Raw genomic sequence first — 16,017 nt, forward strand, 5'->3', positions numbered from 1 at the left:
AGAAGCAAGCAGGCAGAGGTGCTCATTACCAAAGAGTGCAGGAATGCTCCGAAGCTGCCAGGCAGCCACAAGCCTTCAGCTGATTCAGTTTGCCAAACTGCTGAGCTGGACAATCTTCTCCTGGAAAGCAACAGCCTGTTTCATGGCCTTGGGTGTTTGAAAGGAAAGACTGTGCATCTGCAGATCGATCAATCTATTGACATCACTGAGTGGCGATTCATCTTCAGGCAAAAGTGGAAGAGGAGCAATGAAGGCTGGAAGAGGAGGACATCATTGAGCGAGATTATGGGTCCACTCCCTGAGTTTCCACAACTGTTGTCACCCGGAAGCCCAAACAGCCAGGAGACGAGTGGCTGTGTGCGGCCATGCACCACCTAAATCAGGCATGCCAAAGACAACAACATATCACGCCTACAAAGGATGGACTAATAAATGAGATCAAAGGAGCTAGCTTGTTCTCCAAAACAGATCTTAAGTCAGGGTATCACCTGCTGATGCTCGACCGCACTTTTTGATATATCACAACCTTCTCCACACACCTGGGTCTGAGACTATACACAAGATTAAACTTCAGAATCTCCAGTGTCGCTGATGTTTTTGAGAACACCATCCCAGAAGGTCTATACAGATTGACTGGAATAATTAACATCAGTGATGACATCTTGGTGTAGGCACACGACATTCATAATTGCCTCCGGAAAGTCCTACAGTGCCTTCAAGCGGCCTCCGACTAGAACCCTGCAAGTGTGACTTTCTAAAGCAACACATCTGCTTCTTCAAACCGAGATTTTCAGCAGAAATGGTGACTCCGAATCCTAACAAAGTCAAAGACAAGAAATCTGTCCTCATACCAACTTTAATGACAGGAGTAAGACTTTTCCTATGCATGATGACATACAGTGGTAAGTTCACAAAGAGCTTGACAGCCTTTACGGATTTAACCCAGGCACTTACAAAGACTGATGTCAAGCAATGGTCATAGAGAGTAGATAGTGATTCAACAGACAAAGGATGGGGCACCGCAGTATCTGCCGCTCCCTCACCAGCTTCTCCAGGCCCCGGACTCCTGCCTCACGACTCTCCCTGCTCCACTCGGGAGCCAGAGCCAGCATCCCCATCAGCCTCAGGGAACTAAAGTTCCCAGCAACCTCCAGGAGGCGGGCCTGACCGTTTTCGCACCTCCGCAGCAGATTAATTCCTTCTGCGGCTCCCGCCTCGCGGGAGCTGTGCGGGCGGTGCCCGAGCAAAGCCTAGACAAAGGGTGAGCCCGTCCATGCTCGTCAGAAACGCCACCCCTCTTACGCCCAGTTTTATTTACAGTGCTCTGTGGCCTTGTCCCCCCTGACTCCGTGCCCATGCTCTCTCCTCAGCCCAACCTGCACTAGACTCCCAGTAGGTACTGCCCAGCTGCACCCCTCTTGACCCTGGTAGCCTGGGCCAGCTGCACTTGACCTTGCAGTCTGGCTTCTTCCCCTTCCTTCCCTCTCTCCCTGCCTGCCCGACCTATCCCTTGCCCCCCGGGACCTCCTTTCCGCTGTCTGCAGCCCTGCCGCTCCCTCCACCTCGCCTCCCACGTCGCTTCCCGTCGTGCCTGCTGTCTCCCCCTATGGCAGTGGTTCCCAAACTTTTTTGACCTGTGGCTCCCTTGACCTAATCGTCAGTTGGCCGTGGCTCCCCACCATTTTTTTTTACCGATGGGCGAGATGTAAGCCCGACCTCGGGAGTACTTCCTGTTGTCTTCCTTAAAGTAATTGGTATGCAATGAAGGTATTATAATCATATTTGTAACAAAATAAGAAGATAACAGTTGACATAGCATTTGATCTAAGCAGATCAGTTTATTTGAAAAGTATTCATTAAAAGGGTGAGGTTTTAAACACGAACTGAGAAACGTTCCTGCCCCGGCTCTGATGACATGATATATCAAAGCATAGCTGCCAAGGTTTCAGACTGCTTATGTGTGACATTTTCATAATGTCAGTGTAACTATGACTGACATTCAACAATTATGAGTAACACCTTCTCGTAAGCAAAAGCAAGCAATGAAGACGAGGGAAACGTATAAATATCAGAAATGACACACATTTGAGCAACAAGAAACCCTAAGAAGATCTACAAATTGCAGCAAGGCACCAGAAATGGAAGGGCACTGTGAGACCTGACTGTACCAAACGGGATGCGAGAGGCCTTACTGCTTGCAAATAAGCCTCATATGTGACATTTGTGCGGTTTCAGAGCTCTTATAAGTGACGTTCAACTGCCCAACGTGTGACACTTGAACACTTTCTCATGAGTAAAGCAAGCAATGAAGTGCATTAAAAACTCATAAATATCAGAAATAAAATCCTCTTGAGAAAGTAAGTTCTAAAAGTATCTTAGCCCAGCTCCCACACTCTCACAGACAAAGCCCCCATTGCACAGATCAGCAAGTGTTCTCTTGATGGTCTCACTTTGCTACCAGAAGTAAGTCTTCCCTGCAGTGCTAGAGAGCTTATTTTGACCTTGGACATGAGGGCAAGAGAACTTGCTGGAGGTGCCCCAGTAGTCTATCAGTGGCTGCAGCTCAACGTCTCTGCTTCGGTGCTTAGCGTTTATTTTCATTAAGAAACAACTTGCCTCGTAATGTGTTGCTTTGTCTTATTCCAGGAAGTGGTAGCAGAGACTCACCATGGACTTCATCGTCCCTATCAGCATTTATATATGATTCAGTCATGCTTCATTTGGCCCTTTCTTTGGTATACAGATGAGGCATACATCCTATTTGCCATTTAGAGTGTGACATGGTATTATTGCATTATGCTGGTATTTAGATTTAAAAGTTGTACGCCATCAATCAAGTGCAGGCACAAATGCTACAGATTTGTAGTGCTTCCGTTGTCTGGCCATGACGTCTCAGACTGTCTCTCAGGCAGCACACTCCTCTTTCACCACACAGGGTCCCCGAGTTGGCAGGATTTTAAATTAAAATAAAAAACTTCCTGGTGCCAGTCAATGATGCCGATGCTTTCTAGGCTGGCTAGCACACAGTGAACTGCTAATGAGGCTGGGCTTATGACGCCGTGTGTACCAGAGTTGCTAGGCCTCTCACTGAATCTGATCTGGAGCAAACTGGTGGCTCAGGGGCACTGGACAATTTGAGGCCTAGTTGTAGTATCCCTTTTAGATTGCTTCATTGGAATTGTTATGTTTTCTTGTGTGTTCTACATTCTGTATGTGGGAGTTGCCCAGATCTCTCTGGCTTCCCTATCTTGGTGGTTGTATAAGCTGTTATCTCCTATGAATAAATTACTTCTACTTCAAGATTTGCTTCCCTGATTACTTCATAATTTGGCGACGATCGGGATGTCATGAAGAAGGACCCATCTTCTGAAGTATTTATTTTTTTAACTCGGGATACAGCGTTCACGTATTTCAAAGGTATTTTTTTAAATATTTTTACTTCATTCTGTGTAAAATGATTGCACCAGCGGCAGTGACTAATTGTGTGCTTTGATTGCACCTACAGGAGTGTACTTCTACCGTCTAAGTTATTTTTTTTTTACTGAGGACATTTTCTTCATGTGCCAACTCGTATTTTATTCCTTTGCTAAACCGAACTCTGTTATTTCCATAAAACGAACCACAACTCGTGTATCGTTTCCTCGAAAAGCAAGGCAAGGGCTTATTTTGTAAGTTTTCTGATGTCTTTATTTTTCATACCTTAAGACTCTGTGCATCTTTTGAACTTCTCCAGGAGTTCCATCGTTGATTGATGAACGAGCTTCGGAGCGAATTCTCTTTGCCAACATTCTGCACGACGTAGGTCAAAGCGTCATACGCGTAACGCAGAGGTCAAAGCGTCATACGCGTCACGCAGAGGTCAAAGCGTCATACGCTAGAACGTAATGTAGCGCCCATTTTGTTTGTTTATTTTTTTTTTTTCTCTGTTATCTCTGAACGCTACGTTACGCTGTCACAGTCAATTAGACTTCACTTCTCCTCTCACAGCACTGCCGCATAAAACGAACATTTGCATTTAACGAACTGCTGTACTTCTATTTTCTCATCAAGCTTCTAGAATCTAGTTGAAGAAACGAATTTGACTACGGTGACTACTTTTATTTTGTTAACTTCTTATTTTATCTCTTCTTTATTGTAAAACTCTTTACGTTTTTGCATTGTGATAATTATTTGAAATGTCGAATAACATTGCCTCTCCTCCACATTTTTTACCTGTTGCTGGGGATTCTAAGATGGAATGGGACCTGTGGTATCCCACATTTCTAGCCTATGTGGATGTAGTGGAAGAAGATGGATGTTCTCCCAAAAGAAAATTAGCTCTTTTAAGGAATTAGAAAACTTACCTCCTATTGAGGGTGCAGGTGATTTTAATATTTTTGAGGTTGTGGTAAAACAATTAGCTACTAGGTTTGGTAGGAAAATCAGCACAGTAATGGAGAGATTTAAGTTTTATTCCAGAGCACAGAAAGACGATGAGTCTATTGAGAACTATGTGGCTGCATTACGTAACTTAGCTGGTTCTTGTGCTTTTGAAACAATAAATTTTGAACAGGTATTAAGGGATCAAATTATGATGAAGACCAAGAGAAAAAAGATACAGGAACGTTTATGGATGGAGACAGAATCTACTCTTAATGCTGTATTGAATATCGGTAAAGGTATCGAACAATCAGAACTTTTTGTTAGTGAGATTAGAGGCCAAGATGTTAAGAACAAGGTAATCATTCCTGAAGTTGCTATAGTAAAGGATGTTTACAATCAAAAAAAGTTGCCCTTTACTCAAACTAAAAAAGAGTATTTTGGAAGGGATAACAAATTCATGGGCAAGAAAATTCAGGTAATTTGTTACAGGTGTGGAGGAAATGATCATGTAGGTAACTACAGAGGTTGTCCAGCATGGAATAAAATTTGTATAAAATGCAAGAAGCCGGGTCATTTTAGTAAAATGTGTAGATCTCCACAAAAAGTAAACTTGTTGACTTATCCCGAGTATGAAAATCCTGAGGAAGTTCAGGAAATCAATAGTTTATTATGTGTAGGTGACACTAAATGCAAAGGTTTTCCCAAAGATAAAATCTTGATAAATGGAATAGAAATTTCTATGCTTATAGACTGGTGTGCCTGGTACAGTTTAATTGGAAGAAATTTTTTTAACAAGTACTGGAATTCTTCAAATTTGTTACCACCAGATGTACAACCAGGAGGATATACTGGTCAGAAAATTGATCTTGATGGTTTTATGTGGGCTGACATAAAATTTAAAGATAGGAACATTAAAGGCAAGATTTACATTGCATCTAAAGGTGCTTCTATCCTGGGTTGGCCACATCAACACGAATTGGGAATTAAGTTGGACCCCAATGCTTCCCCACCAGTGTACTTAGTACCTCCTGTTGATTATGAGTTTACAGTCCAAAGCAAAAGCAAATTTCCTAACATTTTTTCTGATACTCTTGGGGAATTTGTAAATTTCAAACATAAAATTATATTAAAGGAAGGTGCAACACCAGTTCGACATAAAGTTAGGAATGTACCTTTAGCATACCGGGACAAATTGAAAGCAATCTTGTCGGATTTAGTGACTAGAGGAATTATAGAACCAACTGAGTCCTCTCCCTGGGTTTCTCCAATAGTTTTATCTCTTAAGAGCAATGGTGAGCTTCGTCTATGTGTTGATCTCCACAGTTTGAATAGTGAAATTTGGGTTGATAGGCATCCTTTAACCCATATTCACGAGCTAATTTCAACACTCTATGGTGCTTGTGTCTTTTCAACCTTAGACTTGGCTAGTGCCTATCACCAAGTGCTACTACATGAGGATTCCAAGTTACTTACCCTATTTATTACACCAGAGGGCATGTTTCAATTTCAACGCATGCCATTTGGCTTAGCCAGTGCGGCGTCTGTATTTCAAAGACTTATGAAAGATGTTTTGGATGGTCGAGCGAATGCTATTGCTTTCCAAGATGATATTTTAATCTATGGGAGGAATTTTGAGGATCATGACAAGAACTTAGATAAAGTATTAAAATCTGTTCAAGAAAAAGGTTTGATTTTGAAATTTTCCAAATGTAAATTCAGACAGAGCAAGGTAGAATATTAGGGACATGAGATTTCTGCTCATGGTATTAAACCCAAACATAATCATATCCAGAGCATAGCTAAGGCACCGGCACCTAGTAGTAAAGAAAAACTGGTGTCATTTTTGGGTCTTACTGAATTTTATAGCAAATTTGTGCAAGATTACTCTTCAAAAGTTCATTCTCTAAGGTTACTGTTAAAAAAAGATGCAAAATTTGTTTGGAACAATGAACAACAGTTTGCTTTAGAATTACTCAAAAAAGAAATTGTTAATGCTCCTTTTTTAAGACCTTTTGATTTGGGTAAAGAATGCATTGTTTGTGTTGATGCAAGTAATGTTGGTCTCGGTTCTGTGCTAATGCAAAAGAATATGGGTGAGGAATATGTAGTTTCCTATGCCTCTCGGACTCTTCGTGGTGCAGAATTCAACTATTCCACCATCGAGAAGGAACTTTTAGCTTGCACTTGGGCGGTCGAACATTTTAGGCTGTTTCTTTGGGGCACGAAATTTCGTTTGCGAACTGACCATAAGCCTTTGATAAACATGTTAGCTGCTGGTGGTGGTCGTACGTTGACGGCACGTTTAGCACGCTTAGCTGCCAAATTACAGGAATTTCAGTGCATAGTGGAATATGTGCCTGGCCGTCTAAATGTTCATGCGGACTGCATGTCTAGATTGCCTTGTGTTGATTTATGTGAGATTGCCAATATTTGTCCGGATTTTGATGTCGCATTAACTATTGACGACGTTAATGGTGTAAAATGTAACATGTTGTCTAGTGTTATCTCAGAAACGGATTGGAGAGATGCTATGTGCAAGGACGTTAGTTTATCTAATGTAGTGAATTTTTTGCAACAAGGGTGGCCTGAAGAAAGAAAACTTTCGGGTGACGTGTTGGCTTTGAGTAAAGTAAAAGAGGAACTCATGTTTGATCATGGTTTTGTAACTAGAGGAGAGAAGATAGTTCCTCCTTGTGATTTGAGAAAAAAAATAATTCTTATGGCACACAAAGGTCACATGGGCATGCCAAGCACTAAAAGAAGAATCCGCAAATTCTAATGGTGACCTGGTGTTGATAGAATGGTCGACAAATGGGTCAGTTCATGTTCTCCTTGTGCCAACAGTGACAAGTCTGTTAAACCATTAGCTGGGAAAATGGATATTTCTCCTATTGAGTTTACTAGGTGTCCTTGGAAGAAATTAGGGATTGATATTATCGGTCCTCTTGATTTATCAGATAATAAGGCTGTTTTTATCTTGGTGTTGATTGACTATTTCTCTAAATGGCCTGAGTTGAAAGGGGTGGACAAGGTTGGTTCTTCTCAGGTAGTTGAGTTCCTTGATGAAATATTTTGTAGAGAGGGCATTCCGGCTGAGTTAGTATCTGATAATGGTCCACAATTTATTAGCAGTGAGTTTTCTTCTTTTCTTGATAGGTGTGGTGTAGTACACAAAAGAGTATCTAATTACAACCCTCAGGTATATCTCCGTTTGAATTGTTTTCAAAGGTAGGAAACCTGGTTCGAAACTTTTACCTTGGTGGATGAAGATGAAGATTCCTTGTGAGTCTTCTTTTGATCCTTCCAAGATTAGAGATAAGGTTTTGAAATATCAGGAAAAGATGAGAAGTTCCTCTGGTCGTTTGAGTGATCATAGTTCAAGGATTAAACTTGGTGACTTTGTGAGAGTCAAGTTTGGAAGAACTTCTGGTTTTAGGTGGAATAAATGGTCTGATCCTTGCAGAGTTATAGAAGTTTTCAGCAAAGCTGTTAGGGTTGATGGTGGTAAAGTGTGGAACTTCAGGAGGGTTTCTTTATGTAGAGCATCTGACTCTAAAACAAGTCCACAACCGACTTCATCTAACTCTAATAATGATTCTTATCCGGCTTTGTTGGACACGTTTGGTGGTAATTTACAAAGTTCAACTAGGAATAACGATGAGGTTTTTTCAAACTTGCTAGACACTTTTGGGCAAGAGTCATTAAGTTCTGATGTTGTGTGTGATAATGTTGCTCAAGAATGTATTCCTAGTAGTATTGATGTAAACAGCAGTGCTGACAGGTTGAAAGTACAATCTAGCGATGTTCCCTTAAGGAAAAGTTCTCGTGTTAAACATACTCGTGTTAAATTGCGTGATTTTATTCATTGATTTTTTTATATGGTATGTTTGTGGTTTTTTTAGTGGGGAAGGTGTGTAGTATCCCTTTTAGATTGCTTCATTGGAATTGTTATGTTTTCTTGTGTGTTCTACATTCTGTATGTGGGAGTTGCCCAGATCTCTCTGGCTTCCCTATCTTGGTGGTTGTATAAGCTGTTATCTCCTATGAATAAATTACTTCTACTTCAAGATCTGCTTCCCTGATTACTTCACTAGTCAGGTGCATCCAACAGAAACTGTATATTATTTTTTTCAGTGCCACTGCCAACAATCAATATATTTCTATATCGGTCTCTCGGACGTCACTACTGCTGCTAATTCCTTGCAGGCCCATGTACGGACACTAATAGAGCAAGCAGCATGTGTAACAGCTGCCTGCTCCAAACTCGGAGACACGTGCTAAAAAAAAACCTGTTCAGACTAAAGGCCTTGTAAACTGTCTGCCACTGCTCCTCGCATTTTTCAGTGCCAATTTAAGTTTTAGTGGCTGTTGAACAGTCTTCTGCATGTGGTAGTGAAGTGCATGCACTTTGGGAGAATATGTGTGCACTGGTACCAAGTAGTGTGGGTGCCCGCGCATGCTACAGGGAACAAAGCTCGTAAGTGACTCTTTTGTGCATTTTAGTTTAATTTAGTTGTGCGATTAGGGCGGCGGACTTCACTTAACTGTTTCCTTGGGTTGAGAAGAGGGTTCCAGGAGGCACGGCGGGCAGACAGCACACACAGGTCTCAAACGCTCAGAACAGCATATGGCCGTATGCCAGTAATGGCAGAGACTACGCCTCGAAATGCACGTCGCTCACCATGTTGCAGGATGAAGAAAGTGGCATTTCTAACTTCCCTGTGTGTTGCCACGTTGTGCGCGGCGCCCCTGCCTACTCATTACAGCGCACCGGGGTGCAGCGGCGCAAAGTTTGGGAATCACGGCCCTATGGGCACCCTCCTGCCAGTAACGCAGTCCTCTGGCATGGAGACCACAGCGCACCCACGCAGCAGACGCGCACAGTGGGTATGTCGTGCATGGACGTCGCTCTGCACTAGGTCTCCACCCACCACGGACTGCCTGTGCTTCAGTTCAGACGCACTTAGAGCCCTGGACTCCTGATGCCAGAACACCTTCTGCGCCCTGGCCTCACCCAGGACCACCAATGGCCCTTTCTCCTGCCAGATCTGCCGATGTACCTGCATCACAAGAGAAACAACTGACAACACGTTCATCAGCCACAACAAGTCACTCACAATCAACAGCAGGGCTGTGGCCAACCCCTTCAGAGACATCAACTGCCTGCTGAAAAACGCACGCTCTCTTGGAAAAGACGCCACAGAAATCTGGAAAACCATTACCACCCCAGACACCATCTTCATCACAGAGACCTGGCTGAACCCCGCATCAACACCCAGTATTGCCACAGCCATACCAGACGGATGCAAGATCACGCACAGAGACCGGACCAATAGAAACAGCAGCATCACAGCCATAATCCACGAAGAGACTCTCAAATGCGCAACCACCACAGACAACACCACCCCCTTCATGGAGCACCGCAACTTCCAACTCCAAACGAACAGCAAAACCACAATAGGATACACCCTCGCCTACAGATCTCCGGGACTCCGCACCTCCCTTCTGCAACTCCATCTTTGACTTCATCGCTTCTTTCACCATTGAGGTGAAACTATCTTCTTATGAGACATCAACTTTTAACTTGATAACAATGATGACACCAACATGGCTGACATCCTAGAAAGTATGGCTAACCTCGAACAATTGGTTACCGACCCCACTCACATCGCAGGAGACACGCTTCACCCTATCTTTACACCCACACTGAAGAGCTCACTGGGACCGACCCCCACTGCGTCCTATTCATCCTCTCAGAGCCCCTCAAACCTCCACCTCCACTGCCAGCGAAACATGCCAAAGCCGGTGCAAAGCATCAGAACAACGGTGGATCAACACCCTCAACTTTCACCTACCCACCTCCACCTGAACACGGAATAAGCAGTGGACAACTTCACTAACTATCACAGCACGGGCGGGTGAAGTCACCCGGAGGAATCCCACCAACCCCAAGAAACAAACACAACACCCAACAGGAGCTGAACTAGTACACTTGTTATGGAGCTGCCCCCGATTACGAGTGTACTGGAATACCATAAACAGGATATTTCACACATGCACAGGTCGGGCACTACTTTTGAATGGCCCGTATACCTCCTGCATCAATTCAGGAGGACGCCTGCCACCAAAGTAGTGTCTAGGTTCCTAAACTTGGGGATAAAAGTAGCTAAAAGGCTCCTAACTAGACGGTGGAAAGTGGTGGACCCACCACATGTACGGGCATGGCCTCACTTATTGTTAGCATGGGCCAAGGCAGAAAGCTTCTCCATCAAGCGTGAAGAAGAGTTAGGACTGCGTCGAGAACCCATAGCAGCATTTTGGGACAACCTCTTAAATGAGCTGCAACAGATAGAGGGCGGTGACCCTGAGGATTCGCCTGGTCGAGACGTGGGCGAATAGATGTAGCGAACCGTACATAGCGCTAATGGGCGTACCATGATATTCCATGGGTGTATGCAGACCACTTAAGAATGTGAATAAGCGTGGACTCTATGCAGAGGGGACGTTAAGTAACATAGCAGCAATGAAACATTACGCAAACATGCCCTCGGGGACTGTAACCTACATGTTGAGGATCCTGAATGTCCGATCAGCACAAATTTCATATCCACTCTGGCTGCTGGTAAACTACCCCAGCTAGTCGCTTATTCCACCCATAGAGCTGGACACACACTAGATCTGATCTGCTCCAACCTTCCTGACATCTTGATTGACGACCCTATACCTGTTATATGGCCGGACCATTTTCTTATCCCCTTTTCTATCCTCCTGACTCGTATTGATAGACCTTCCTCGGTCCCAAGGAAATCAGGCAGAAATTGGAGTAATATTTCCCAGACTTCTCTTGAGGACTATCTTAAAGATAGTTGTCCCACTCTTGCTGAAGATTTGGACTCCCGAATCTCTAACCTCAATGAGTGGGTCAACAAGGCAATTGACTCACTGGCTCCTCTTAAACCGATAAAAAACTTTAGGGCATCACCCGCAGCCCCATGGTATTCTGATGAACTATGACAACAGAAATCCGCCTCTAAAACCCTGGAAAGACGCTGGAGATCTGGGTACTCTATGGAGAGTAAATTAGTTTATCGTAAAGCTCTTAAAGAGTACCGGAATCTGATTGTCAAATACAAAAGAGGTTTTTTAGCTGAGAAGATTGATCAAGCCAGTAATGCTCCACGAGAAATCTTTTCAATTGTCAGATCATTTACAGATCCCCAAGCTTTGATCAGACAGCAGCCTGTGTCCCAAGAACTTTGCACTCAGCTCTCCGAATTCTTTGAGGATAAGATCGCCCAAATTTACGCTTCCTTTCCCACCACTGACAACAATGATTCCCCTATGGTGCAGATGGAATTCAACTATCAAGGCCCAGTTCTTTCAGAATTTATAGTAATTTCGGAAGACTCTTCTCTTCGGGAATTACTAAAATGCAGGTCAGGATCTCCGGGTGACCCCTGGTCTGCAAAGCAATACAAAGCGTTAGCATCTTTCCTCAATCCATTTCTCAACCCCATATGGAACTCTTCTTTAAGAACAGGTGTCTACCCGGAAGCATGGAAACATGCCTTTTTAGCCCCCATCCTAAAAAAGCCCAATGCAGACCCAGAAAATCCGGCCAATTATAGGCCGATATCACTTCTACCTGCTCCGGCCAAGATTCTGGAGAAATTTGCCCACCAGCAAATTGCCAGTTTCATTGAAGACCATGGGCTCTATCATGATTCCCAACATGGTTTTCGTCGAGGCTACAGCACAGAGTCAGCCCTTATTGAGATGGCGGACTCAGTCCGTTGGACACTGGATCGGGGCTCTAGGGCGGTGTTGGTGCTGCTGGATTTATCAGCAGCATTCAACACCGTCTCTCATCCCATACTGCTGGAAAGACTGAGGGCTATAGGAATTCAGGGTAGGGTCCTTAAATGGATCAGTTCATTTTTGTCAAACCGTCAGCAACAGGTCCACACCCCTCCCTTTGATTCTACAGCTAGGCCATTGAAATGGGGTGTCCCTCAAGGCTCCTCGTTAAGCCCCCTTTTATTTAATGTGTATTTTTCTCCTCTAGCGGATATGATTTCTCGGTCAGGCATTAAAACAACGTCTTATGCCGATGATATTCAGTTGCTCTTCACTTTTGAGGAGCCTTCCCTTTTTACTTTTGATCCCCTTAAAACCTGCCTCAGAGAGATCGCCAAATGGATGGATCTTAATTTTTTTAAACTGAATGCAGGCAAAACTGAAGTGCTTTTTTTCAACCAGCCTTCCCCACTAAATTCTAATCTATGGTGGCCACAAGATCTGAGCCAAGCCCCTACCCCCAAAGACTCCGTTAGAAATCTCGGAGTCCGTTGGAACCATCAATTATCATTTGAGTGTCAGGTCCAATCAGTTTCAGCAGCATGTTTCTCTAAGATTAAAATCCTGAAAAAACTCATAAACTACTTGCCCTCCGCCAACAGGAAAACGATAGTCCATGCGTTAATAATCTCTCACCTGGACTATGCCAATGGACTTTACCTAGGTTTATCCACTGGCCTTTGCCACAAACTCCAAAGGGTACAAAACGCCGCTGCTCGCTTGATTGGGGGCCTCCCACGCAGGATGCACATCTCCCCTTATCTATGTAAATTGCACTGTCTACCCGTGAGCAAACGCATCGAGTTTAAAGCAATGACACTAGTGTATCGAACCACGCAGGGCAACGGGTCTGCTCACCTTAGATCCATTCTTTGCCCCTACTGCAATGCGAGAGCCCTTCGCTCTAACACCAAATCTTTATTGGCTACCCCCAGATTCAAAAAAGCTCGTTCAGGAGGCAAAACTTTTGAACTACGGGCTGCCCAAAGATGGAACAAATTGCCGCTTGACTTGCGCATGAGCAAGACGGAACCTGAATTCCGTCGTGCTCTAAAAACCTTCCTATTCGGTCTGTAATTCTTAGCTTTAAGAGATTTCTCTGTTAAATCAATTAGCGCCGGGTCACCCCGTTGGGGTAGCTGCGCGCTTTATAAAAGACACAATAATAATAATAATAATGCCCGAAGATGGAGAGAGAAGTTACCACGGACAGGTCATTGTTTGTTGTTGTTCTCGTTTATTCTGGATTCATCTGTTCATAAGCCCAATGTGTCAGAACTGGAAGGACTCTGACAGAGCACTGCATTTGTTTAATTTATAACTCACTATACGTTATTGTAGCTCTAAATAACAGTCCAACTCATGAGGAAACTCTAGACGATCAAGAACACAGCGGCCAGGCTCATCCTCTACCTCCCCAGACGGACGCACATAACCCCTCACCTCAGGAAACCCCACTGGCCCCCAGTCATGAAGAGATCCCAGTACAATACAAGTCATACAAGGCACGACACAATGAAGGGGCTGCGTTCCTCAACCAGCGCATGACCTTTCACCAGCCCACCAGGAAACTCAGATCCGGATCCCTAGCTGCCACCTGTCGTATCCGCCGGACTAACAGGGGCGTCTGCTCGTTTTCCCATATGTCAGCCAAGACCTGAAACTACCTCCCCCTGCACCTACGAGCCAGTTTATTTATCACACGCCACTTGAACTTCCTTACCTTGCACCTTTTTGGGACACAACAGACAAACTGCCAAGGCTGCACGTCCCTCGTTAAACTGACTGGTACCTCAGTGTTGGAAACATGTGCAAATATTTTATGTGGTCCACCACCATCTTTAATTGTTTCGTTAAGTGATCCAACGGGCGTGTATCCGTACAGGCTTTGAGGAGACTGCATTGTTAGCTACACAACAGAATATATAATTGAGAAGTACAATGTCTCATAAAGCTCTGCTAATAATGAGTTAGCAAGACAAGACAGTAAACAAGCAGCACATATGTGTGTGTCACCTCATGGTGAAGGTATGGAAACTTATTTACAGGTTAAAGGATTGACATGAGGCCTGTGGAAGGATCCCTCCGGAATGGAGACACTCCACAGAAAATTAAGATGTGGGGGCAGTCTCTGCAGGCGAGGGAAGGTGACTGAGAGGGATAGGGTCAGCCTCCCCCCTCATCCAACAGGAACAGAGACGTGTGTGGACAGACGGCCTCGCCAATGGTGTGCCCACGGTGCAATAGTTGTAAACAAATGTCTCTTTATCTTATTTCTGAAATGAAAAATGACAATGATCTGATGCCCCAGGACCACACCTCATATTTTCAATGAAATACGACAGGACGCTGAGCCGCTGATGTTTACTGTTTGAATCTGTATAGCTACCAAAAATTATACAGAAAGACTGTAAAAGAAAAGGATGATTGAAATGAGGCTTCAGAAGACACACAAGGAAGTCTCGGAGGACTTGAAGAAGGATGTGGTGTCTGGAATGAGTGGTCAGTGACCTGGGCAGAGGTTTGAGGATTGAAATGAGGCTTCTAAAGCCTCAAGAGGATGCCACGGACTGGAGGGAGGTCACTGCAGACTGGAGAGAGATTTCTTAGGATGAGGAGCAGATCCGAGGCTTACAGTGAAGTTTATGAGAAATGGACGAGACCTCTTCTGATTGGAGGGAATTTTCTAAAGAATGAGGTCTGAACATGGCTTTAATTACATTTCAATGCTGTTTGGAAGCACTGAAGGGATGTTTTGAAGAATGGCATCATAGTTAGGAAACTTTGAATTAGTTTTTCCACAACTCTTGATTGAGGAAACCAGAGGGGAAGTTTCCAGACTGTGCATTAGTTTTCTGTGTGTTCAGGGAACTCTTCTAAGGACTTCAGGCAGGATTTATAGATAAAAATATGTTTTGTGAGGACAGCAGCTCATTTCTGTAGCAATTATTTCAAGACTCAAATGAGTTTTCTGATGACTCGCAGGGATTTAGGAAAATTTAAGAGCATTTCCTGATGACGCAAGGGAGTTTCCAGAGGACTTAAGTTTTCAGAGGAATCAAAGGTATTTTCTGAGGACTTAAGGTTTCTTTGAGGAAACAAAGTGATTTTATGAGGATCTGAAAGCTTCCTAGCACTTTGTGTGAGCTTAGTAGTGAAATTTACACACTGCAGTAATGAGACCTGCTCCTTACACACTGAGAGGAGGATAATAAACCAGCCTTACCTGCTCAGGGTGCTTCTGACATCCTGCAAAACAGAGAAACAATCACAGTGAAATCAGTTTCTAGGGAAGATGTTAAAGTTATGGCAGTCTTTTTAGGAGTGAAACACTTCGATCTATCTACGATTAGAAAACAGTGGCTGGGGTCACACGACACGGCACATTCTGTGGCATTGCATGACCCAGCACAGAATGTGACATTCAGAATGACGTCAAATCACATAGCAGAAACTGATATTCTGAATGGTAATGACATCGCACAGTGTCATTCTGAATGGAGTCACAAAACACAGCACAGTCTGATATTCTGAATGGAGTCACTTGACACATTGTATGATGTTCTCAACAGGGTCTCATGCATGGACATCATTTAGGGATCGACATGGGTCGCAGCTGCGACTCCTGGATTGCCCCTTGTGATCCCTGGCACTGCTTGTTGACTTGTGGCTTCAGAGGTAGTAAAATCAGTGCCAAGAAGACAGAGGCAGCTCGCCCTTATAAGAGTTAAGCTCCACCTTCTTTTTCTGCCACTTTTTTTATTACAATAACAGTGCCATGTTTTATTATACTAATAG

General features: G+C 43.9%; 1 protein-coding gene across 1 annotated transcript in view; it reads right to left on the reverse strand.

Annotated features, from left to right (window-relative positions):
• The window catches only part of LOC147710165 (E3 ubiquitin-protein ligase TRIM39-like), an 87,245-nt gene that overhangs the window by 15,427 nt on the left and 55,801 nt on the right, over window positions 1-16,017 (reverse strand). Inside the window, exon 4 of the mRNA XM_086920857.1 lies at window positions 15,446-15,468. Coding sequence (XP_086776983.1) covers window positions 15,446-15,468 — 23 coding nt within the window. The remainder of the gene's footprint in view (window positions 1-15,445; window positions 15,469-16,017) is intronic.

This window comes from Lissotriton vulgaris, chromosome 5, assembly GCF_964263255.1.
Source record: "Lissotriton vulgaris chromosome 5, aLisVul1.2, whole genome shotgun sequence".
Lineage (NCBI taxonomy): Eukaryota > Metazoa > Chordata > Amphibia > Caudata > Salamandridae > Lissotriton > Lissotriton vulgaris.